Below are 27,412 nucleotides of genomic sequence, written 5' to 3'. Positions count from 1 at the left end.
TCTTCTGTACGTATCTTTTATGTGCAACATTATTCATACTAGCGGCATACCAACAGGCATAAGTATAGTAACCTTAGTGTTGTGCAAACAATTTTGCCGTTCACTTTGAATAAGTGGTAATATTTCTCACAGATGAGCGTTGTACTCATGCCTTCTTCCTTATTGATGACCTATTTTAAATACCGAAGCCAACTGTATGACAGGATCTGTCCCACGTCGTTAGTGTGGGGTATTTTCTGACAAACGAAATGGTCACGTTCACACAGGCGGCCACTTACTGCATCTTTCATCCATTCCATTAGGACAATCAGCAACGCCATCACATGTTAGCAATGCTGGAATGCAGGTGGCGCCGTCTCTGCAGCTGAATTCACCGCGAGAGCACTCTGGTGATGGTTCTGTCGGAAGTGGGGCTGTTGTTTCTGTCACTGTTGTTTCAGTAGCTTCTTTCGTGAGAACTGTTGGTTCTTCTGAAAGGCACAAATGTTACAACTTATTTCAACACGCATGAAGTAGAAGCTTCGTACGACAATGCGAAGTTTTGTAGTTGCTACTTGTGCCGTTTTCTTGAGAATAAGCCCACACAGTTCCTCAGTGTTGCCATTTTTCACGAAAAAATGTGGAAGACAAGTCTTATAGTGCTGAATGTGCTGTGGAAGCGTGCAAGAGTTCATTGTAACGTTATTGTATTGTCAGTGGGACGTTGCAATCCAATAAACAAGTTGTTCTTTTCTCTCTGGCACTTTCGTGCGAACAAGATAAAGTGTAACTTTTATTACGGAGGAATTGCAATCTTGAAATGCAACGTCACGTTTCGTTAGGAAAATTCAGTGCCGAATAATGGCACGCGTGATAGAAGAGCTTTATCATGGCGTTGCACCTAATTAACGTCTCAGGTAATTGTGCTAATTCTTTTCAGACTTCCATTCGCTTCAAGCGTTCCTCCCGCCTTGACGTTACCTCCCACTTAAGTTCATGGCTGTGACACTTTACGACGTATCTACCTCTATAACACTCTCGGTCCATCCTGTACGTCCCTTTGGGGCAACTAATTCCGGTATTACGATCCCTTCTGGTTTTCAATCATTGTCTAAATTTTACATCGAATTGCTACTTCTGAATTTAGGCTCATTTATATTTTTTATACGTCCGGTCTCAAACACCCTAACCATCGTCGTAAACACAGCCTACATTGTTATGTACAGTCGTCAGCAAACTTAACTTGAACGCTCCGCAGCGTGCTCTGGACTGGTTTGACTGATGCCAGCCGCGTTGCGCTCGGCGCTGTTGCCGAGATAATGCCTCGGAATGCTTGGATAGTATGTCGGCATGCATTGGTAACATCTCGGCAACATAACCCAAAGCTAGGCGGCGCTGGCGTCAATCAAACCATTTCAGGACACGCTACGGAGCGTTCGAGTTAAACTTGCTGACGACTGTACGTGTTTATTTTTTTATCTCTGTTTCTCGCGCTGTTCTCACCTTGTACATCGATTACCAATGTAGACAAGTGTCCCCACTCATGAAATTTCTTCTTCTCTTCAGTGAGTACCAAGACTCCAAAAGCTCTCTCTTAAGAGCATCTCACCCCAACTCTAATGGTGAATTCCATTGGCAGATTCGGAGCACTTCCGGTAGCAGATTTTCAAGTCAGTTCCATTGGCGGATTGAGAGTGCTCCCTGTGTGTTTCATGGCAGATCTGGGGCAGCTACGGCGCCAGACTCACTCCACAGAGCAGCTCTCTCTACTCCGCGAAAAGCGGCGGATTAGACCGGAAGTCGGAAGCTCCCCGCGCGTGCGCAGAGTGTGGCGTACCGCGTGTGTGGTGAAATGCGCTGTCCGACCGCGCCCGTTCTCTCCGCTCGCGCCCGTGAAGGCGAAAACTGCGCGAACCGCAAGGAACGCTGCGCGCTTGCGAAGCAGATGTGCGCTAGCACCCCCTACCGTTGGTTCTGGCGAGGGCGCTTGTGTTCCTTTGGCAGATTTCCTTCGGATGCTCTCCACGAAGTGGAGTGCTCCGGCGTAGAGTTCGTCGGCCACTCCGAATCCGCCAATGGAATTTACCATAAGATTAGAGCAGCTTCGGCGCCTATTCGATACCAATAACTTTTCACGCTCGGTAACATCGCTGTCTATGCGGCTTAAATTGTGAACGTCGTTCCGAAGCTCCGTTTCTCGTTCGTACACTATTGTTATCATCTGATTTCACCTAGTGCGTGTGTGTGTGTGTCACAGCGCTAGATCGTCATCATCATCATCAGCCTAACTCACCCACTGCATTGCAAAAGGCTTCTCCCATGTTCCGCCAATAAATCCGATCCTGTGCTTGCTGCGACCACGTTATACCCGCAAACTTCTGAATTGCATCTGCCCAACTTACTTTCTGCTTCCACCTCGCGCGTTTGCCTTCTCTTCGAATTCAGTCGAGGCGTTAGACCGTAAGAGTTATGTAACCTTATAGTAATGATCCCCTCTTTAGCCAGCATTTAACCACTTTTACTGTTTCATGATACATTGTAACTTTTTCCATATTATTTTGTTAATGTAATCTAAGTTGCAAAATGTAGGGGGAAAACGCGATTATTTGTATATATAATTGGGCAAACAAAGTACATCAGTAATCAAAGAGTATTTCGTTAAATCAAATGTGCCAGCGTATGCGAACGCAGAAAAAGAGTAACGATCAAATAGACACAGTGTCCTTGTCAGATTTCTGCGGAACAGGCTTTTGTATTTAAAATATCCAGGTCACCTCAACGTTCACCGCGAATTTATATAAAGGACAAGCAAGAAAAAGACATAGACAGTTGCGTCACCTGTATCTGGTGGACCCGCAGTTTCCTTTGTTAATGGCTGCTCAGGAACATCTGAAGACGTTGCTGGTCTTGTGGTGGCTGTGATGAAAATTTACCGACTATTAAAATACTGTCGCGAGAACAGTGAGTGAAAGTGACCCGTGTATCAGAAATCAAGCAAAATAAAACATTACTCATGTCTACAGCTGAGTCTGCGATGACAGTGGTGTTCTATATTACATCTCCAAGTTCGGAAAGGTGTGTGAAATTAATTTTTCTAAGAACGATAGCCAACGTAGCATCGGGCAGGACTGTTTAATCCACGTTTCTTTTCGTTTATTCTTCTTGTTCCAGTAATTTCGTAAAAATCTACATATTGTACCTCAAGTTGAGTTGAGTTGAAATATTTGCCCAATGGTTGTTGTACCCCAAGTGCTCTCGATGATATGGGGTGAGTGAGGGCAGACGAATAAAATGCCACACCTTATACAAGGAACGTACGAGACACACAGCGATACATCACGTCCTAGCATGGCTTACTCCGTCCATAGACTTGTAGCGCAACCCGCGAATGCACGGAATAACAAATAGTCCAAGCGAAGGTCTCATCACTACATCTATATCAACTATGCTGGAAAGTAATCCCAGAATTTCTGCTTTATTAGCAAGCGCGTTTAAAAGGCCCGCACAAGATAGTGTCCGCTTTGATCGCAGGTACTGAAGCTGTAATTAGTATAATGTTGTTATCAGCCGGAGTCATTTGTCGTTTTCGATGCATAACTCGCATTTATGGCAATGAGACCTTTTACAGGTGACTGAGCCTTTACTTCACATTCCTCGATATAGCCTATCGAGTGCTATTTGCCGCTATATTCCTTCTTCTAGGTAGATCTTATTTGTCCTACCCACACTCCGAATTTGTCCTACCCAAAGCGATATGATCTATAGTGCCTCCACGAAGGCGCAATAAATAATTCTGATTACCTGGTCTGTCCCAGCGTTATCCTATGTAGCGTACATGCACTACTAACTTACGCATCTATATGCTTCATAGTCAATTTTCTTGGCCAGCTCGAAAACTTGGCACCTAAGCAGTCACGAAGAATATTGCGGTAATTTACCTTTATGATAGTTAACTTCAATTTAGTTAACTTCAATCTATTTAACTTACGAGATGGTTGGGCACTTGTACCTTCCGATGCTGTTGCACACTTGCCGGATCGCACGTAAATGTCATCAATGGCAACGTTGCCCGCAAACTTTCCGGCCGTCGCGGTGATCACAACCTGAGTGTGCAAGTGAAAATGTTAGCGGCAGTGTAACACTGAGCAAAGTTATCGTTGTTCGTCAAACGTCTAAGGGCGCAGCTTTGCGCGTCAGTTCACCTAGATGGTTTGTAGAGAAGTGACTCAAATTTGCTTGAAATACTGTGGTGCACTGGTTCATCACCGATACCAGTTGATAATCACGTAAATTGGTATAGTACATATTGTAAAATATTTCATTCAGGGAAAGTTGGTTCACATTCACGAATAACCAACTAGCGTGAACTTCTATGGGACGTAAAAGACAGAATAAATATGCCAGGAAGGTCTCACTAATTTTGAATAAAGGGGGCACGCGTACGTTTACGAACTTTGGCAAGTCAAAGCAGAATTGATTACCGGGATGACCTTTATGTAGTGCCCAAGCAAAACCCGGCGGACCCCCTCTTACGAGGACTGTGGACAGTAACACTGACAACTGAAGCATCATTTCTACGCGACAGATTTTGAGTGCCGAAACGTATCTTGTAAGAAATCTGACCATAGGACGCCATTATGACGTCACAGATAGCCAAAAGTTGTGACGTCATTACGACGTCATCATAACGTTACTGTGATGTACCATAACGTGGCATCGCATGGTGACGTCATCACATGACGTCATTGCTTAGTCAAAGGGGAACCGATCTCGGAGGCTGTGCAAAACAACGTAAGGTGCAGAAAACTTACAATGCCTCCGATCATGGAGACATTGCAAAATCACGTTAGTTACAGAGAGCATTCGGAGGAGGGCGCGGGAGGTTCACTACATCGACTTAGAAGAAGGAGAACATGGCTTTTGTCTTCGAGTCGAGCGAGGCGGATGCATAAGGGACCCTGTGAGTTTTTTTTTCATCAAACGATCAGCTTCCTTATGAATTAAACAAAAAACGATCCGGTCTTGTACTATGAAACATCGTCTTATAAAAACAGGACACTGGGATATAGGTGAGATTGGACATAGAAAAAAAATAAAAAAAAAACATTGCCTTGCGCGCACATCCCAAGGCACAACGGGCTGGATATAGGGACAAACAAAAGAAAACAATACAGTTGGGTTGCCTTAAATTCTTCACTCTCAGATCTGATAATATCCTGCAGTAAATGGAAAAATATTTATTGCCGAGCAGTGGCAGAAGAGACCAATAACTCGTTAGCTGTCTTTTTCCGCACAGAACTGAACAAGCTGCCTTGCTCCTGAAATCTGGTTCACCTCTTTTCATTACTGTATGCAACGTCCAGTAAAACAACAAAATAAAGGCACCTACCGAGAACGAATCGGGCAGGTCGTCACGCTCAACAGAAAGCAACGTCCAGTAGATAGAACTCGTGGAACGAACTGTAGTGTGCTCGCCAGAGGGCGACCCGGATGTTTCAACAAAAGTAACATTCAGCCAGGCTTCTACAAAAAGAAAAAAAAAGAGCATGCACAAAAAAGCAGTTGTGCATCATGACGTCATGGATACAATACCTGATTGCAAACGCGCATTTTAAATACGAATGCTATGTGATACTATACGCCAGACCTTTGTGGAATCTGTTTAATATATACGCAAGGGAGGTGCGGTCTAGTGCTTGAAGGTAGACATCGAAATAGTCGTACGCACTTGTAAAATTGTGTTGCCTCCGTATAAAGAGAAAAGAATTACACCATCTCCCACTAAAGGGAACCATGTGGGGATGCGAAGCAGCGCATGGGTCCACTTAAAGTACCGTTCATCACGGGCACCTTGCCCGATGTTAACAAGTCCTTGCAACTGGAGAACACCATGAATTCACTGTAGTTGCTGTTGCTGTTACTCGTCCCGAACTCTTGTTTGAGCACGCCACGCGGGTTCATCGCGCGTCTGCAGAATCTCGTTCCCCGATGCCATCACGTGATTGCTGAGAGAGTGTAAGGGGGAGAGGCTACAGTGTCTTACCCAGCCCCTTACACATGCCCGGGATGGTTTTGTCTGCGTTACGCCAAGCTAGGACAACATACGGCAGCCCGGGAAGCTAAAGTGCCCTGCACGTCTCATCATCAAGGCGGTCGAAGAACAAGAGGAAGAAGACTTCTCCTTAGCGCGAGCGCGCGCTCAGATGGCTATGCTAGGTGGGACGGTCGCCAATGGAACTACGGACACAGCCCAGCGCAAAAGCTGCTCGCATCTAAAGAAATAGAAAGATCTGTAAGGCACAACGACCACACTGTGTTACTTGCAGGTTCTTTTTCCGGCGTAAAGACCATGAATATGACGCACCATATTTATGGTTTTATGAGTATTTCGCTCGAGACCGACCTTATAATTTTTACCACGCACATGAAGATGCCCTGTAGGCGCTAAGATAACGGTATTCACCTCCACCTCTCTGTAAATGCAGAATCAGTCGCATAAACGTGAAATTCTAGGTTTTAATGCAAAATAGCACGAAGAACAGCTCTATGTTAAGAGCGAACTTATTAGTAGAGACTTTGATTCTTTTAAGATTGGAGCTAGTGCACTTACTTTTATTTTGCATGTGGTAATAGAGCTGGAAACACACTACGGAACCCAAGGCAAGAACCTGGCTCTTCAAAATTCCAACCGGTATTGCAACTTGGTCCTCAGCGTCCAGAAGCAGGTAGTATCCTGAAAAATATGTTTAGTGTCACGATAGCTGCGAGAAATACAGGAGCCTACTCAACAGGGCCTGGAAAACATACCCTATTTTTCAAAACAACAATGACATGAGATTGCCGCGTTGCAGGAATAGGCGGTGTCCAAGTACTATGGGCATATGCTACATTTAACGCTAAGCTTCAATCGCATGAGTGAGCTGTTGCAACTGCTAGCCGAACTGCTGTTTCCAGCAAGCCATGCGAGAAATTCGTCGTGCAGTGTGCGCTACTGTGGCAATCGTAAATAGCATGTTTGTTTCCTGAAGAATTGGGACTCATTTCGCTTTTAATATTAACAGAAGTAACAGTAGAATGCGTTTGTAAAGAAAGCATATAAGTACTACATTTGTACACGTGCATCAGTCTCAACTCCCCAATGGTGAAGATGCAACACTTTTCTTTTGCACAGATGCGCTCAGCGCCTAAGAATAACAATGAGCTGCACCCACAAAACTACGGTGTGCCCGTCTTTCATCACTGTTAAGATGGTCGTACGTGCTCGTTTTCAATCGATACGCGAGTATTTGCTTTGTGCTAACACAAAGGCTTGGTATTTTCGAAATTAAAAGTTCGCCTTTTCCCCCGAACCTGTTATTTTTTCGCTAATTACTGATGTCAGAATCTCTGATGCCTTTAGTCGGGGCATCTAAGCCTATGCTCTAAACCGAGCGACGTAAACGCGTGTCTGTATGGTAAAATAAGATTACCCTAACGCGCAGCAGCGCTGTTTTGTCTTATACGTCTTTGTCGTAGATGTTCAAAAGTTGTGGACGCCTCAGCTTGCCAGATGTTCCGACATTCGCAAAGGCACTGGCAGGTAAAACATTTAACAAAATGTTCCAGGACAATGATTATCCTGGTCGTAGCTTATTATTGCACTGGACCGGAACTATTCGAGCGGCATTCCCATCAGAAAGGTACTGGGGGCGAGAAGCAGAACACCCCCACGCCTTTTATTAAGCAGGAGCGGGCCTCAAGCGTTCGGCTGACGGCGACGCCGCAGAACACAGTTTTGCAAAGCTTGCACCCGCGCGAATTAGCGAGATGCTGGTCGGTCGCTCCATTACCGACGAGGAGGAACAAAGATGGAGGCCCAATAAATGGAAAAGATGGCGCAACAACCACATGCTGGAAGTTATTAGAGAATATGACTGGCTGCGGCGGTGCGACGCGTTGCCCAATCGGCAGAGACTGTCGCATTGGGGCGTAGTCCCCGACGATGGCTGCCCCGACTGTAGCAAAAGAGAGACGATCTGCCATACAATGTTCCAATGCGTGGCGGCAAAAGGGGTGTGGCACGTCGTGTGGCGTCAATTCGGAGTCTCTGTTTCTTCGCGTGGTCGGCGCAAAAGGAGTTTGCTTGCACAGCTCGTATTTGCTGTCACGATGTTCGTATTGTGGCGTCGGCGCTGTTTAGCCGAAGCGCGCCGACAACCACAACGAGCTGTATACCCAGCTTTGCAGAAGATTAGACTGATAATGGTTCGGTACCTAACCGAACAGATAGAAACGCAAGGTCAGGAAACCTTCCTCAAAAGGTGGCACACACGATTTTTCGTGGTGCGGAAGGGGAATATTGAATTTCCTATACTGCCGTTTTACAAGCGCCTGGCAGAGAAGGTAGTCAAGTATATGAGCCGGCCCAAGGCGGCGACACGCGTGATTGCCGCATGTTTTGAGTACAAATGTCGCAATACTACCCAACTGATGTGTGAGTATCTGTGCAAACTCAGTCTGTTCTTTTCTTTTCTATCAGAGATCCGTCGTATGTGATAGCGTCTGAGTGCGATAAGTTACATCGTACCTGTGCCTTCCTATTTGTACGTGCCGTTAAAGTGATTTTTGTTACCCGGTGCAGTTGTACTCACCTGAACTGTTGTTACTAGTATGCAATAAACTTCCCTGCGTGTGTTGTATTTAAGACCTATCGGTCATGTAGCTCTCTCATAGTTGAGTAGAAATTACTCTGAATATCGTTTACACTTTCTTGTAAACAAGTTATTCGCCAGGGACAGCTTATCGCTTTCCCATAGTAGAGAACATAACACTACTAATCGTCAAACCATATTTCTAAACACATGTGTTCGCTGTTTTTAGTGACCCGAGTACCTAGTGACAAACGTTTAAGTGTGGAGCACATTAGAGGCCCGGGCTGTCGTCTCATGACGTCCCTTAGTGTCACGCTCAACGTAACAAATAGGTCAAAAGAGGGTGCTACAGGTCAAGTCAATACCAAAACAGCTCGAGAGCACTGCATCACAAATGGTCTCCATTTCCGCCATGGACGCAGAGCAGGCTGTACGTTGGGAACGCCAACGCGCGCTTGTCCGCGCACGCTAGCGTCACCGAAGAACCACAGACGCAAGAGAGAAGCGGCGGCGAAACGCCAGCGAATTCGAGGTAACCCTCAGCTTTGGATGACTCAGACTAAAAAAGTATAAATGCGATGGAAGGGGTTCAGCTAAGGGATATATGATGGAGTGCAACATTAAAGTATTTTTTAAAATAAAATTGGAGTCATATAATTAGTAGAAGTTAGTGTAAAAGGCCATTACATATCAGCAACCCATCAAATTGGGCTTACTGCGGCACCTGATGAATCAGATCTCAACCACCTGCGTCTACGTGGCTTCGACAACGTGCTAAATACAAGGTTCACCTTAGTAATACATCAGGGTACAAGAACGACGGAAATGCATATAAGAGGGATGGAATGGGTTAAGCAAAGGTTTGTACATGTTAGAGTGCACGTTAAGGTATGTCAGACCTTCAAATACGTTAAAAGATTGCGAACAGCTGGCCTGCTTACGAAACATACTTCTTCCCGCGCGCTCTCTCCCCCTCCTTCCCGTTGCGACAGCTGTGCGTCGGGTTGCACAGCGCTCGCCTCGCGTACATCACGGTACAATCCTCGCCTAGAGGGCATTTGCTCCGGTTCTCGCCAGGTGTCAATTGCCTCGCCTTTCCTCCTGCCCCCTGCTTACGTCACCAGTTGCTCTTGTGGTTGTTCCGTGGTAGGGTTAACTATAACAGGGGTAGCGGGCTCACTGGCGTCGAACGCGTGATGCCAACGATGTCCCCATGAGACGCAAGCGCGTTGGTCACAGATGTCCCATCGATGTCAACGGCCGTGACACTTGGTGCGCAACTGTGTGAGCACCCTTCGTTCCTTCGCGTCGAGTTGCCCCCTATCATCGCCTGCGTACCAGTTGCCGCGTGACCATCGATATCAATCTAGCGCGTCTGACCACAGCAAAAATTAGCGGCTTCATCTTCGCCAATGGCGCTGCCGCGCAGTGAGCCCACTTTTACTCTTGTAGTTCACTGTAGTCGTGGAAAGGTCGCTCGTGTGCGCGCTTCTTCTAACGCCATCATAACATCAACCTGCGTGCGAGGCCGGCCTCTAACGCGGGCTGATGTTATCGCATGAGCCCTCCGTGCGACGGACATGGCCGGCTCGTTTTATCTCTGCTTCAGCCGCGTTCGTTGCCAGCGCTCGCGCACTTTTACCTGCGGGTAGAGCATACGATAAGCGGGGTGATGTTATCGATTTAGAGATTATACGGAACAAGAAGGCGTGGGCGAAAACCCGTCGAGAGTGCCCCTATAATTGCTATCGTTCTCTCAGTGCTTCAAGTTTCTAAAAGAACGCTTACGCAAAATAGTTTTTGCATGCTCGTTTGACAAAGGACTTCACCTAGGGGATTGCATTCGACCTATTGCGAGCCTTATGAAGTCGGTTTTTGCCGCAATACAAAGTTGCCTAACAGGGAACAATGAATGTATCATATGTGGTTCCATTAATTCTATGTGCTTCCTATAATCCTCCCCATGTAACCAACAGGTTGGCTGAGGATGTTTGATTGCATCACTGACGTGCTGTAAGTTTTGTCATTGTCGCTCCCCTGAGAAGAAGTGTGGCCCATGGAGATAATAACTTGCGCGTTAAGGTGACATACGTCTTATACGCGTAACTTAATTGCCGGGTTTACAAAGCCATTGTAAGTAAATGTCGTAAAATGAAGCATACTACATGACTGCGCTGAAGTATACGAAGAGTAGAAATGGGCATAGCCACGCGACCTAGTGTAGTGTTTCTAAAGTCGGCTTTTATCACATTAGAACGTGGCCATACTGCGAAGTATAATTCGGATTTTGTCGCTTTGATAAGCTCGATATGGGGGAAAACAACACGATAAACATTTAGCACAACACGCACAGCACATTACAACATAAAACAAGTTGAACATTGACGTATCGGTTATTGCCGTACTAATTATTAAAATACAAATGATCCGTACGGAAGGAGGGGTGATCTGCTTCACTCTATAATATAAACCTCTACAAAATTACCGCATAAGGTTTACCCTAATTTTACTGCAGGACGTGTAATTTGTTGTGCAAGAAATATTAACAATTACGAATGATTACATTCCGTTCACTTTTTTTGTTACTTAAAAAACTGGGTCATCCATTGACGTACACAGCGCCTGTGTACGTGTTATCCCTTCTTGTCCCGTCTTGATAAATCCGCGCTAAACACTTCAGATATGTCAATAAGGCCAGATGTGAGCCATTTATGTTGACATTTGTGAATGCAGTAGACCATCATTATTTGCGTCTATCTTCATAAAAGCTTCTGTGAAAAAGCTCTTGTGCTTTTTCAGTCGTGTAACAGCTAACCGCGGCTGTCATGTAGCAAGGTGTATACAACCGCCTGCTGCTTAGTTTAGAAGATTTTATGCGGTGTTCATTCTTTTGTATGACGAGAACTTGTTCTTGAGTCTTGACCTAGTTGTAATGGATTTTGTAATGAAGAAAAACAAATCTCAATTTGATTTGGAAGGGTGTACAATCACGGCGCTTTTGCGTGTTCCTTATCTGCTTATGATCAGTCTCCTTGTCCGTAGTGTGACTGGAAAAAGCACGTACGCGCGTGGCATCGTTAAACAACGAGTATTAGACTTCACTGCAGTCTTTTGTACAGAAAGCTGCAATGTTGGCCGTTACAAAGGTATTTTTGCCTAAAAGCTATATTAAATTTCGCGCGTGGAAGACAGCGTAAATCTGTCAAAAAAGCTTGATTACTCCAACAGTAGCTCCTTATTTCGAGGCTCTCTCTTGATGCAACACAAAGAGAGTTAGAAAGGCTACACTAATAATACCTTTCAGATATTACCTTCGTGGAAACCTATATGCAAAGCTGTATAGAAGTTAAGGTACCATGAAGACGCGTCTGAATATCGTAAGAGCTCTAGTGATGACTACCCATTTGGCAAAGTGACAGGGTTATTCGTGGTGCAAGAATTTTTCTCACTGATACCATACGGCAATTATGATCACGATATCAAGAAAGCGGGACACCCAGCACCGAATGAAACTGTTACAATACTGACTTCTGACTGGCTACACGGACTCCCAATGTCCTGACATGTCCAATTTCTCAAACTTGCAAATCCACTCTATGGTGCCTGGCAATTTGACATCATAGAAAACGCCACAATGTGGACGTCCTTATTTCTCAGGCTTCGTTTACTCATGGCGCGAAGACAGCGCAGAATACCACAATGCTACGTTTAATAAGAGCTCATTCTCTGCCGCGTGAATTCCCTTTTCTACTACGTTATATTGCGCTTATAATATGTGACAACGCAAGAAGTGAAATTTGATACTGCGTAGAAACAGCGCGAAAACGGTACTAAGTAGAGGGAACACTGCGCTTGTGTTGTGTGTTCCCGCTACTGAGTCCCGTTTTCGCGCTGTTTCCACGCAGTATCGTGTACCAACTTGGCCCTTCAAGACACCGGAAGTTTGCCAGTGCTGCTTCACTCAGTATGATGAAGGACAAGAAAGATTCGTCTTTGCATGCGCGTCTTGGGAGCAAGCAGGTTTGGCAGAATGAACATTTCTAAAGTTTAAGATCTTGGTCCCCCTAACTGACAGCACAAGTGTATTTCATTTGTTACTGCTGCTGCTCACAGTTACTTTGATGACCAGGTACATTGCTCCTATAGATAAATCTCACCATCTTTAGTGCCCAGTGTGTGGTCTTTCTCGAGCCTGCTCAGGGAAGATACCGTGTAGCCCTTGTGTCGGTACCACTGTGCGTAGGCAAGGGGTTTGCTGTTGTACCAGTTGCACATGTCTTCCTCGAACGAACAGCTGCCTGCTGTCGGACAATGTGTGTCGCCCAGTGCAATATCATCGACGGCAACGACAGTGCCGGGGTCACCGGACGTCTCCCCTTCGAACACCGTCTGCATGGAAGAAACATATAATAAAAATTCGGCAGATCCCACGTAGCGTGGGAGTCAATATTATGCGAAGCATGTGGCGGTAAGGTGACTGTGGCGTAATTTTTTTACTGAGCGACACTTTACAAAATGACGCTATAGATATGTATAAATTTTATACGCACACATATATGTTGAAGAGCCGCATATGTGTTACATAACCAGTTGTTTACGGTTGGGTAAAGCTTCTAACGGCAACGTGGGTGTTACCAACACCAGAAGCGGTAAGCTGATATGTAGTGCTTGTTCCTTATGATGGAGAAGGCACGCACGTTTCACGAACCCGTGTTCCTGTGTGGAAGAAGTTCTTGACAGTTCTTGAACAAGGTCATCATCACCGCGATCAGTGAGCACCAGCAGCTGGTCATAACTTGTTACAGGATCCGGTCGTGATCGTGGTGACGAGAGGTCCATGTATAGTGAAGTATGTGGTACAGTAGAGCTGTTGGAATTTGTGAATGCCTCGGCCATTTCGTCGACAAGTTGTCTGTCGATAGAGCCGGCGACGTGTCGGAACCTGAAGCCGCCCTTCTCGTTGTTGAGGTATAGGGCGTCGAGGCTGGTAGGCCTGGATCGTAGACCAACATTAGTAGATGGCGCTTCCCGTATTCGTAGACTACCTGGGCGTATGTGGCCTACGTAGCCTAGTCTACAAAGCGGCTCTCAATCAATCAGGCAGCATGAGGCCAGCATGCTGCCTCGTAAAAAAATGAAGGGAACACTGCGTCATTCTGGCAGACGAAGTGCATTTTACGGTGCGGTGATGCGGATATCATATGTAACTTTCGTCAGTGTATTCCTCCGGGGTCGAGCAATGCTTCAATATAGCTTGCTGAATCATAGGAATAATGTTTATTAGACTGCTATAAAAGCGGAGCCAACACTGGAACCACAGACGTTAATCTGTTATGACGCCTGTATCGTAGCAGTACACATCGTAGGATTGTCACGTAGTGTTTATTGCTTTCTTGTAATATATTGCTTTCTTGTAATAATAGATAGCGAGCACTACAACCACTATTGGCGTTGCACCGATATTACGCCTGCGTAGGCTGTTTTTCCAAACCAGTTTATAAACCTGGCGTAGCTCAGTGGTGGAATACCTGACTGCCGCGAAGAATGCTTGGGTTCGATTCCTGCTGGGATCGTAATTTTTATTATTTCCATTCGTCAAGTGAACACTGCCGATGTCGATTTTTCTTAACGCTCTTGCATTTAATTTACCAATGTCTGTTCTCGCCTTCCTAGGTAGATATAAACTGTCAATCACCTGTGACGCATACCTGTACACCGCGGCCCGTGGTAAACGGGTATGTGCCACACGTGTCTAGCGGAAAGAGTTTGACGACGTACACGAGAGGGTTTTTACGTTATTCATGTCATGACTCGACAATCAGATTTGTCAAATCCTCTTACCCTCCCATGCCAATTTTGGTCTACACCAAGTTAAGAATGCGATCATGAGAGCACCCAAACGTAGGCGGCTAGATAGATACGTAGATTGAAGCGCTCAAAGTGCAAAAGGTTCGCTAAGAAATGCTTCGCATTTAATATAAGACTGGTTTTTCGTACCACAGCCAAAGTCTGGTTATGAGACACATGATAGTACCGATGCCCTCATTAATTATGACACATTCAAGGAACCCAGGCGGCCATTGTACTGCGCTTGACGTATACTTAAATTTGATTACACGGTTGTGTATGGGTTCCGCCCATGAATAATAATCAGTCAATCAATCAATCAATCAATGATTTATTTAACGTGCCCAGGAACAACCGTAAGGTCTTTGTGCTGGCGCACGCAAAAAAAACAATAAAAATAAACAATACAATACAGACAATTTTCAGAAATAAAAAGAGCAAAAACACGTAGACAAAGAGAAATGAACACAAAAGGGGAGGAGTAAAATAAGACAACACGAGAAATATTGACGGGGCAAAAAAAAATAGATTGCATATATACAACTATGTGGAAAGACTGAGAAGGGAAGACTTTGTACGTTGTGCCACACTATGTCAATACAGTGCAAAGCTCGGATAAAAACAATGATTGTGGGCTATGGAAAACGTCAAGATCAAGAAAATTAACATTATAGAGACTTTGTATTCTGTGAACGGTAGAGTGTTGGAAGAAGCAGGCGGGTACATGAAACGGTCTGTTCTCTCTGGTTAACTTACGCGGAATTCGAAAATTTACACAATTGAGAAGTACAGGGCAGGATATGATACCGTGGACTAGCTTGTAAAGAAATAAGAGATCAGAGCGATTTCGTCGGCAGTGAAGTGATGGCAGTGATAATAATTCAGCAGTACTTGAACGAGATCCAGAGTCATTTTTAGCAAAGCGATGGTTATATATGCTGAGGAATTTTTTCTGGACTCGTTCAATGGTGTTACCGCTGGATTGAGCAATGCCATTCCATATCACGGACGCATACTCAAGTTGCGGAAGACATATTGCCGTGTACAATTTGTGTAGGGCCATGGGAGACCTGAATTCTCGAGATATTCTACAAACACATCCGAGAGAACGAAGGCCCCGCATAGCAGCACGCTTAACGTGAGAAGAAAAGTTTAACGCGCTGTCAACAACAACACCAAGATCACTGATTTCATAAACCTTGCATAACGGCACAGAATTGACAGAGTATTGAAATGACACGCTAGATGTTTTGCGAGTGATAGACATGAATTTTGTCTTCGAGGTATTCAGAGAAAGGTTATTACCGTCGCACCATTCGGAAAAAGAGCGCAAGTCTGACTGCAGCAAGCGACAGTCGTTAACTGAATGAATTCCTTAAAAATCTTGATATCATCGGCATACAAGAGGAAAGAAGAATTACGAATGGCAAAAGAAACATCATTAACGTAAATTAAAAATAGGAGTGGGCCTAATACCGACCCTTGAGGGACCCCACTAGTCACTTTATACAAAGAAGACCTTTGGCCATTTACGGCAACATAACAATATCTATTGAGCAGATAGCTCTGCAGGAGAGTCTCAACTGACAAGTCAACATCAAAGTGCGCAAGTTTAACCATAATCAGCGTGTGGCTGACTACGTCAAAAGCCTTGCTCAGGTCACAGTAAATTGCGTCAACCTGTCCTCTCTGAGAAATAGGTGTGGAGATCTGCGTCATGAAACTAGCAATAATAATAATAATAATAATAATAATAATAATAATAATAATAATAATAATAATAATAATAATAATAATAATAATAATAATAATAATAATAATATAATAATAATAATTCATCAGCAAAGCTAAGCAAAACGACCTTCTTCTGCATTCAATTTCATTGACACACTACGGTACTCGAAAATATTTTTTACAACAATATCTCGAAAACACGCCACACATATGTCACACACAAAATGATTCAGCGTAAACCATAGCAGCTCTTTGTGTAATAAATCCTGGTGGCATATATCCTTCATGTATTTCTCAATGTGGTCGTTCTATGGTATAGGAGCAGAATAATCTGAAGCAAGCAAAGACAATGTCTCCAAGCACTGAATGAAAGGTCAGAATATCTTCTCAGACTATATGCAACACTTACGAAAACATCCCCTTGATGGCTGGTAAGGTTGACTGCAGCGGAATTCCACATCTTCAACGGCGCGTCATTTGCTGTTTGAAACCACAGGGCCTCCTCACTGTTCAGCTTTAGTACCCGAGTGACGTTAAGAGTCTCAGCCCCGGTGCCGGAAAGAAAGAACCAGAAGCGAAGACACTTGTTCTGAGTCGTGTCAAACCAGTCCTGGGGGCTTAGCATGCGGCCACCCGGGGATTTCACCATGGCAAAGCTACCTGCAGATTTCCCGACAAGAACAAAACATTTCTGAGAAATTGTATACCACAAAGAAAATCATACTGCTCAATGAGGAAAAAAAAGTGAACATCTTGTAACGAGCGCAATCAGTTACAGATAATTCTGACACTCTAAGTGTAAAAAAATAAATGGAGTACCACACACAAACTCGAAGCGAGGCAATCATATGGAGATATAGCATATACTAAGTAAAAATGATGGCATCCTTCGCTAATATGCACTATCAGTCGTCCTTGTCTTTCGTACGGCAAGAATTCAAATTCCTTGGCTTAGTGGGCTCCGCATGTTATTCCCTGTCATTACACAGTGTTAGATAGGCATGGTACGTGACGCGTTAACATAATACGCAATATGCTTGCCTATGACGTATTGTGCCGATCACGCAACATGCCGGCAAATGAACGATTTAGCATAACGTACCCACGTAACATTTCCTGGTATGTGATCAAATTAATGAAATGCTATTTCTTCCGCTTGATTCCGTAAAAACTTCCCATCCGCCTTTTGCGGCGAGCTCATCTCGCTGATAAGTGCGGGCTGGTCGTCAGACTGAGGAATTATTCAGTGCAAGGTGCAAAGCGCACATAAATAAGTAGCTCTAAAATATTTTTTTTCGAGTTCATTTCCTATTGTCCCAGTGTCTACACGGCGACAAGGGCTCTGGCATGACCCTAAAGCCACGGCGCTATCGATATCGCTTCTTTGGACCACTCACCAAATGCGTGATTAGCATTAACGGGAAAATTAAATACAGTAAAACCTCGTTAATTCGACATTCGTTAATTTTGAAAAGCGGATAATTCGGACGCGTTCTTTGGTCCCGGAAAGCATGTAAAGTGTTCAATGGTATCAAACTCTCGTTAATTCGATCATGTTGGGCTGCGAACTGGTTAATTCGGACGATCCTCGGAGCGTGTCGGGCGCGAAGTGCCGCAAATGTGCGACGCAAAGGAAGGGGTACAGGCTTTCGCGCACAGCCGAAACGGCGGCGGGCTTTCATAAAGGCGGCCTTGCAATCCACAATCCAGTTGCTGGTACGTAATAAGGTATAGGATCAGAGCACGTTTCGGACTGAGACACTGGGATCTTGAGCCGCGTTCACATTGTAAACGAAGTCACGAATAACGAATATCGCGGCTTTTCCACTGCTCTTATGCAAAACATTTTCTGCATTTACGTATTTCTCAAGAAAAGGAAAGTACATTGACATAACAGACCGTTATTTATTGTTTTCTTGAAACTTTCGATAGTTCGACATGAGGTTATTTCGGACCGTTTTTCCGATCCCGTGAAATCCGAATTACTGAGCTTTTACTGCATTTCCAATACGAGTCCTATGACGTGTTATTCAAGTTTCATTTGATATTTATTTCTTCTTGAATGTCGTCATTGGGTCATAGATGACTAGCATGTTGGCACACTATCGCTGTCATTGCAATCGGCCACGCTGCGAACGAAATATACAGGAAAAACTACATTCTGGATACACATTATGACAAAGTTATTGACAATATGCAAGGATATGAAGAAACGCTCTGTTATTTCTCTTCTAAGAACGTGTCTTTTTTAAGACCACCTGTCACACATTCGGAACAGAATTGCACCTCACTGTCACAGTTCGTAAAGAAAACTGATTATGAAAACGTGCACGATGTAAGCAAAATTTATCACGAAACAACCAGGACATGTGGTTTCTCTGAAAACATTAGTCCCGCTGTGAGCAGCAACACTAAATGCAAAAAAAAGGATGTAACCCGTCAGCAAAAGTATACCGACCACGGAAGTGCGAGCCGCAATCGGTTTCTACGCCGTCTAGTCGCGAGCCATCTGGTGTCGAGAGCATTGCTTTGACAGAAGAGCTGTCGACAGCATATCTGTGACGGAATTTGTCAGAGAAATGCTCTAGACCGCACACGGCTCGCCGCTAGACGGCGTAGACGGCGAAGGTATACGGACGGCAAGAGCCCGTATACTTTTGCTCACTGGTGTATATTTCAGCCCATATTGACGAGCGATGATTCGGGTATTCTTTTTCGAGTGGACCCAGCAAGCCTTACCTTTACCACGCTAACTCGAATTTCTACCGCAAGTTATTTAATTACACTGCCAATAGAACTAAAATAAGATTGCCTTGCACATCTTCAGGACTATTGAAGAACAGATTGTGCACGAGCTTTTGAGATGATCAACGTACATTATTTTCTAGCAGTAAACAATGCACTTTGGTCTTCCTCCTTCGTGTCCTTGTAGGATCCAGTTGTTTCTAACTGAAAACAACCTGTTATACGTTCTCTTATGGAGAAGTGCCATTTTGACTACATCATGGGTACCTCTAATGAGATTGCACATTACATATCTCACCTGAAGGTGCCCGATTGCTGTGGTCTGCGAGAGGTAACGCGACACTGCTGCTTTTCGTCAGTTCCCAGTTGTGAAGCTGCCAACCGCACGTGCCCGACTCGAAAGTGCACACTATGGAAAAAGCAGAGGACACAACAGTGATAAAAGACTAATTAGATTGTATAGTTTGGATAACCTATATTCCGAAATCTATTAATGTGAACGATTCGCGGATAGTTGAGAAAATGCTTGCCTGGCAAATTTTCTTTTCTCAGAAGAGGTAAGGTCAATTTGTTTGAAACATATCTGTTCATGTGATGCACTCGCATATTTTCAGACAAGTTATTTCAGAGGTGAACATATGCAGAAGAGCGCGCAGCCTGTTGTTCAACAGGCAGCTCATCGAAAAAATAATGGCTTGTTTCGGAAAAGTCATCACTGAATCACGCACGTTGTCGTCCAGTCAACGTCATGATCTGCCGTCTTAACACGGTGCTACGCTCTTATATCTTGCTGCTGTGCCAGTAATGTGCGGTCATGGTTACTGCTTTAATTACGATTTAGATTGCGCTAGTAAAGGGCTACTTCCGTATTGTTTCCCAAAAGTTCCTTAGGACCATTATATGATGGTTTTCAGAGACATTAGTGTGAGTGAACTGCTAACATATTGAAGCCGTCGCCATGGGACATAGAAATATAGGCCTTATTCCACGTGATATTCACTAATACACAATATTCTTTACAAGCTAACTTCATATCAACAAACAAGATCAGCATTATGACAATTTTGTTCTTATGCACATTACATATCATTCTAATATTACCTACGATATCCTAGGAATTTATAATGACAACACAAACCTTTCTTGGTGTCACACGGGCCATCCTTGAGAGTGAAAAGATCTACGGCTACTACGCCAGGTATGTTTGGTTTCAGAACAGCCTCCATCACCAGCTGCATAGAAAAGGAATAACAGAAAAACTCCTGCTAAATTATGTCTAGCCAATGCAAGTACGTCACAAAGAGCATAACGTTTAAGACGCAATTGAATCGTTCAAGGTTTTATGGCGGTGACAGCCAATAAAACCAGTTCATAAGCCAATAGGCACCTTTCGCTGTTACATCGTGGACAGACTGGATTATATGCTGTGGTGCACGCGTACGAATTTTCGCTTCAGAGAAAACACGACCCTGAAAATTGAAAAACTGCGCGTTTGTGTAATGTAGCTTCAAACCATTCACTTATATTCAGTACTACATCCATTCTCTGCATTGTCAGCGACGATGATCGCTAAGAAAAGTACAGGAAAATATTTTATTCGTCCCATTACGGCTGGCTGCATTCTTTCTGATACAAGAAAATTCTTCTAATATATTAAAATAAAATCAAGGACGGACTGCTCCTGATATATCAGCATGCGTGAAATTTTGAAACCTTGTATCTTTTAACTGCTTAGGAGAGAAAAGAAACATCTGACTGATGTCTTGATAATGATAACTAGTGTAGTTTCAGACGTTCAAGTTGCTGTAACGCCGACGACAGTGGGTGTATAAAAGAAGAGAAAGCTGGTACTTGACAAAAATATAGGCTTCAGATATGGTGTCCTACAGTAATAGCGTTTGAAGCAAACTTCGGTAACCTACACAGTTCACAAAGCAATATGTTGGAGTGAAAGACTTCGGATTACCGCATTCGCAGCCGTATAAAGCAATCAAGGATGTAATACGACGGAGGAACTCTCAACAAATGATATTCCAATTCAAGGCATTCGAGCTGCGTCACGTGCCTTGTACATTTAAGCATTTTATGAAGCCATCAGATACAACAATCGATCGCCCAAGCATGAGAGCATTTGAGTTGCGATTTCAAAATATTTCGGTCAACCATTCTTATTTGGAATGCATGTTTACGCGCCCGGCGGTCCCTTTTTTATCATACTACTCCCCATCGCAGATATCAGTTCGTGGCCACATCCTATAATCTAATAGCCTAACTTCACAACTTTACCTCTTGACTTCCCTAGTGCTCAGTTGCGTTTCCCACAATGATACATGTCACCGCAAATATGACCTAAGATTTCTCGCAAATGAAGTGTTCCTGCGGGACTAGGCCGCCTCAATATGAATGCTATTCTGTAAATAGCGGCTTCAATGAATTACACATCAAAGTTCTCAGAAACGAGGTTTTTAATATTTATGGTGCTTCAGTGATTCCCGTTCTAATTATTTTGGCAAGCATAGTTTCATTTAGTAGACAGCCTTTGAACAAATTTCGACACTTCCTGAGCTGTGAAATTCTAGTACAAACGTTTTAGAAAGACTCTCCAGTACTCAGTACATGGGACGTCAGAATGTGGCATAATCAAAGTACAACGCATTCCTTTCCCATCAGGAAGCTACTTTCACGGCTTGCAATCAAACATACAGCACAGTTATCAGCAGCTGAATGCCATGGCTATTTCAGCCGCTCCCCAGGTGCGCAGTATTGCCGTTATGTCATGTGTATTTGCTGTCCAGGAGAGATATTCAGCGATTTACTTTAGGAACGAATCTGACAATGCTTCAACTCGCATTGTCTATTTAGGACAGTTACCATAGGACTCAGCAGTTATATGCGCACGCTTGGATTGCCTTGGATAACAACCAAAGACAGACAAGGACAGCAGTCCTAAAAAAACAAGGCAATTTTTGCCTTTTTCTTCCATTTGCTGACACCCAAGATGAAGCTTGGTTAACACTAATCCCGAAGTTTCCGGAACTACATCCGTAATGTCAGTTAAGGTTCACGCTTAGATCAAGTGACGATAGAAGTTAATTCAGAGATCACCTCTTCCCCTCGACAAGCCTTCCTCGTGGCATTTCTTGCAGCTTTCTCACGTTAAACCGCGCCATTTAGTTTCACGTCACGCCTTTCTTCTTAACTACAGTTATTGTAAAAGACCCTAAATTTCTGCTGGATATGACATCTCACCTATGACGACTCAACCTACAAAGAGGCCAACATAACGTTTGGTAATCACCACTTCACTATATCGTATTTCCCCTTCAGGAGATAACATGACCTGAAACCTACACCATAAAAAAAAAACAGTTTCGAGGCTATGTTAGTAGTCTCAGTCTGTTTCGCCAAAATAGAACAGTAAAATCATCAGTGCCCAACGGTATTCATGTGTCGGACAGCCGGCCTTCTCAAGTTAACAACACTCAAATTTCCTCATTGTAATTAGGTAATTTCTTACGGGTCGTTATGGTAACTTAGAATACAAAAAGTTACTTTTCAGGACTATGTAGTTCTTCTAAAAGGTCCACCTCACAGGCTAAAGCAAATTATATGTCAAAACAGCTGTTTCTTTGATCAGAAATAATTTCAAACTTGGAAGGTAAAAGTTAGCTTCCAGTAATTAGCTGGTACTTATCAAATAATTACAATTGCATCAATGTTCAGAAAAAAAGAAAAGCTTTAGCCTGTAGTTCAGGTGCTGCTGAAAAAAATGATACCAAGTTTGTTTAAATATGTTCATAGGAACCTCCTCAAAACTTCCGTAAGGCAGATTCACTTAACAAAAATAACAAAGCTGAGAAAATCGCGTTTCAAGATTTAAAAACATTTAAAATTTAATCTTTTGAGCATATAAAAAAAAGAAAGGCCATTTTGCCATAACATAGTATTTTTTCAGAGCATAATTTGGACTACAAATACTTGAAATAGTGACATAATGGACATATCAAACACATGGTACATGATGAAATCGCGCTTGGCCAATGCGTGAATTGATAGATCGTACCTGGTGCGGCTCGTCACTGTATAGTTGCACCTCGCCGAGGTTCCACTCTTTGCCTTGTGGTCCAACGCGACGCCAGATCAAGCTGGTTGAATCATTGCCCGTACGTTGAAGCAGGTTTAGCTCCCCACTATTTGGATGCCACATGTTGTACCTGTCATGAAAAGAACACTTATCAGTGGAAATCGGTCCATTGACGTAGTTTCTTTCTTCACCATACATAACCAGGTCAACCTCCTGTGAAGCTTGTAGAACAACAGAAAGTGCGTGAACTTACCAGCCAGTAATTTTACGACAGCGCGGGGTTAACGTCAATTTTTTTCAATAGCCTGTTGCAGATACCGCAGTTCTCCTCTGAATTTATTCGTTCAGGAGGCGAACTTTATTTTGAAGAAAATAAAAATATGTGTGTTGCTAATAAACAAGTTTTCTATTAGTGGAAATTGGACATTCGCACTTCGGTGCATATTGCAGTCTGTGAGCTGAAATTGTTCTATCACAAAGCCTGCCCATTAATGTTATTTTCCAAAGTATGACACGTCTTAGGTTGGTACTCATTGCTTCAAGCTGGACATTTCTTCAACATAGTAATATTTCATTTTTTTAGGCTGCTCATCTAACCACTATTGCGTCTTGAAACTTAACACACGTTGAGGAATAAGTCTAGAAGGTAGTAGAACTGCATATTTTAGTTCTCAGCTCACCAGCTCAAACTTGTAACTTCCGATATGTAGCCATAAAAGGCCGAGTAACATTTTTTAGCATTTCCAAGACTATCTAAGTGATAAGGTATGGATCTTACTAACCGCGTTTGCTTTTAAAGAAACGTCATACCTGAAAATACAACTGAGATCAACAAAGTTCAGCGTATAAATGTGTCATTGTTCTAAAAAATATCAACTGAAAAGAAAATTAATCTTGAACTGGTTATAAGTTTCGCTAACTTTTAACTTAGTATAAAAAATGCAATATGAAGATTAATGCCTTGTTTGCACGACCTTATTTTGTAATATTGTTTAGAGTTAGGTTATATCAGCTTGCACCATTTGGCACCCTAAGCACTGACATTTAACGAGCAATAGTTCGGTTCTGCAAACATCTGTCATTTGACTAAACCATTGCTGACTGCTCGTGTTACATAAACGTAATTACGGTAAGAAGATTCTCCAAACGGAATATGTTGTCCAACCGTGATCAAATTGGTATATCTATTGGAATTTCATGATGTGTGTCTAATTTTCGCCGTGCACATGTAAAACATCCGTCAGTAATTTTTTCTCGACTCGGTCACACATAAAAACTAAAACTTGTTTTATGGCGTTCGTGGCTAGTTCAGCCGACCTTTTTCAAACTCAAATAAACAGCTTAGAACAGCCTGTGATTAGATACACTATTGAAATCTGTACTGGCTGATTCTATGATCTTTTACAGTGGCTGCACAGGATAAGAAATATTTTCTGTATGCTCATCGATCTGTAAAATATGTATGTCATTCGTGTTGCCTCGACACACGTCAGCTGTTTTTGTTCTTTATAATAAGGTCTTTGTTTTAACATTTTGACTGAATTTGTTTTTGACTGTACCGTTTTTGTGTCCGCTAATAGGTCAAAAGGTATTACATACCTTCACCGCGTATTTTAATAGTGCGTAATCTGCCTGCATTGTTTTATCAGTTCGTACCTTTGCTATCCTTAAATCACTATAACACGCTATATAATACCGTCTCACTAGGTTTCGGGAGAACGTCGAAAAGCTATAACAATAACAGATGTCTTGAATTTTTAAAAGTCCACTCAATTAACCACTGTGATGCTGCTCCGTGCAAATTTTGTGCAATGGTTCCAAAAATACTTCTGAACGAGTGCAATCTGCCACAGGCAACGTGCCACTCTTTTCTTAAAGCTTAAGTAAAAGGCGATGCGCACAATAAGGAACAGCAAACAGCGTCAAAATGACAACGTAAAAAAGCTTCATCCCGTTATGTGCTGTAGAAACAAAGAAGGCCGTGCGTAATATTGAAGCACGCTGACAATTAAATTCAGATCGTAAAAGCTTCCGTAGAATCGCTTTTTGAGTGCATACTGTACAATATTTCAATGTTCTTGGAATTTCAGATCAAACAGGTACTTGCCAGAAGGTGAAGCATCGCCCACTATCTGGTGTGGGGCCCATGCGAATTGAAACGAGGTGAGCCTTCTTTATCACAGGGAACTTGCTTCGTGCCACCATGAACGTACCTGTAAGTGAACGGACGTATAAAAAAAAAAGCTGAAGTTCATTAGCTGGTAAAGCCTCGGCGCCCATTCATAGTGCGACCCTGTACGTATGACGTTGACCGTATTCCAATAATGGCATTGGTCCTTTTGCATTTTTCTAGGGCCCGATATTTTGCCAGATTCCTCTGAGAAGCTTGACGCACGGGCTAGTGGAGACACTGTCACACAGTGACACTTGCTAATGCCATGTTTCACGGCCCTCAAAGCCAATTTATTGCTCCAATAAGGATTTGGTTTTATCGTCTACGCTCCTTAAACACATGTTAATCTCCATTTTTTGGTAATTTATTATAAGGTATATATAATGGATAGATAATTCATATAGGCCGACTTTGTTACATCCATACATACGGCAGAACGTCTTACACCTACCATTGGGTGCAAGAGAAAACGGCGGTTGCCACATTGGTCGAGGCAAACCATTGCCGCCAGTGTAAAGAACCCATTCAACATCGGCGGCCTGACGCTCCGGGAACCAGCCACAGTCCACGGGGTTGGAAAAATCGCAGCTCACCTGCTTCGTCAATTCAGCTGAAAAGAAGTCGAACGTGGTTACATCAATACATGCAACTGCACGGTAAACGTCTACGCGTTCATGGTACACGCCTTTGGGTGAGAACGCCATCTGAAAATACCAAGATTGCACAATCGGACTCTGAACATCACACATTCCTTATAGCTGTGAAATGTGTAAACATTCTCAGATGCTGAGAGCTCCGACTGGTGAGAGAACAGGTGAATATGCAGTCAGTAGTGTACATGGAAAAGTAGATGAGGAATCTTAAACGCGAACTTTGTTGCTTTTGTACTGCTGACAACGCCTGATTGCCGGTAACTGATAATATACACTTCTGAAGAACCAATGATCTCATTTATAGGAAGAACAAAGAGTCTTGACGTTGTAAGCAAGCAAAAAGTTATGTAATGTTAGGAAAACCTAGAGGAGAACCCTCATCACCACTATTTTCCTTTACACATTTTTTTCATGTTTATGAAAGGCTAATAATAAATAATGACGAACAATTCAGCTCTGCTGCTTAATCAAGTAGTTCCACGAGGCCATATATTTGTCTAACGTGTCGTGCTGCAGTATTTGACGATATGTCATACTTTCCTTGGACGCCGGTAGAGCAGTCAATGAGCTAACGTAGGGCCGCATCCACTTAACTTCTTTAAGAACGGAACGAATGACGTTAGTCTGGTTTATCACCTGGCTTGCTACTCCAGGTGTCGTATACATACACGTATCCATAGTGAATACCACAAGAGGACTGCACACAGAACCACGCTAAGTGTGATTTCAGCCGCACCTTGTTTTGAGGGGAAAATGACCTCTGAGATATTCTAAGATCACTTGCTGAGACTCTGCGCTCTCAAGACAGAAGCAGGGCAGGCCGACCGACCACGCCATCCAGCCTCGGCATAGCGATTGTGGCGCTTACTTCTTTCTGTGCGTCAGCTCGAAGAACGAAGAAGACGAAGTCGTCCGCGCGCGAAGTGCCCCGTTCTCGCCGATCGCCATATCACTAGTCCGAGTGTAGGAAATATGTATTGCTGCGTGGTGTGTCTGTGAGTGTTACTCAATTACCTACGCGATTAAAGGCCCGACGTGGCAGTGGAGCAGCCCTTGTGACGTCACATGCTAGATTGTGCCATTTACTCAACTTCTGTGTCCTAAAACATAGAAGAGTGGACGTCTTCTTGTATAGCCTGGCGGTACGTGCGTGTTGCTTGAAGAGAGGCTGAGCACATATGCACTTGCGTACTGTATGACGGCGGTTGTCTATTGCGGACGTCTTTGAGAGGGGGTAGTGCCGAACCGAGCATGATTTTAGATGGTTGGTGGCTTATTTCCCGCACTCTTTTACCGCGCACGATGCTTCAAGTCGGTCAAACGGACTTCAGAGGCGAGCAGCAGTTGGAAAGGAATGTCTAGCGACACCAGGGACCATTTCAGCTTCAAACAACCATGTGTACATATTGCTAGCAGCGCTCCTGGTTGCGCCAAAATAATTAAAAGATTAACGCAACTGCAGCTGTACGCTAATATTTGAGCGTTGGCAGTCGTTAATAATGCTTCAACGTTCGAGGCGAAGCAGTCTTTCTTTTACTGGCACATTTGTTTTGCTTTACTAAAATCT

At 43.6% G+C, this 27,412-nt stretch overlaps 1 protein-coding gene across 1 annotated transcript; it reads right to left on the bottom strand.

Moving 5' to 3' along the window:
- Window positions 1–258: 258 nt before the first annotated feature.
- LOC119381975 (MAM and LDL-receptor class A domain-containing protein 1-like) lies at window positions 259–26,682 on the bottom strand. Its single transcript, XM_049412959.1, has 12 exons — window positions 26,604–26,682; window positions 25,644–25,802; window positions 25,127–25,232; window positions 22,999–23,149; window positions 20,074–20,167; window positions 19,234–19,344; window positions 16,600–16,850; window positions 12,767–12,998; window positions 6,590–6,712; window positions 5,369–5,502; window positions 3,968–4,082; window positions 259–470 (listed from the first exon to the last, which is right to left on the bottom strand). The coding sequence occupies exons 1-12, from the start codon at window positions 26,680–26,682 to the stop codon at window positions 259–261; spliced, it is 1,767 nt and encodes a 588-aa protein (XP_049268916.1).
- Window positions 26,683–27,412: the final 730 nt, after the last annotated feature.

This window comes from Rhipicephalus sanguineus, chromosome 2, assembly GCF_013339695.2.
Source record: "Rhipicephalus sanguineus isolate Rsan-2018 chromosome 2, BIME_Rsan_1.4, whole genome shotgun sequence".
Taxonomy (NCBI): domain Eukaryota; kingdom Metazoa; phylum Arthropoda; class Arachnida; order Ixodida; family Ixodidae; genus Rhipicephalus; species Rhipicephalus sanguineus.
The sequence above is the reverse complement of the archived record's forward strand: the minus strand, read 5'-3'. Positions and strand labels throughout refer to the sequence as shown.

Bases quoted from the DNA above. Each gene is read 5' to 3' on its own strand.
- LOC119381975 (XM_049412959.1), bottom strand. From the start codon at position 26,682: ATGGCGTGGTCGGTCGGCCTGCCCTGCTTCTGTCTTGAGAGCGCAGAG. The intron at 25,233-25,643 runs GTAGGTGTAAGA...GTTCACTTACAG, and splicing joins GTTTTCTCTTGCACCCAATG to GTACGTTCATGGTGGCACGA. The intron at 20,168-22,998 runs GTACGATCTATC...TTTTCTATGCAG, and splicing joins ACAGTGACGAGCCGCACCAG to CTGGTGATGGAGGCTGTTCT.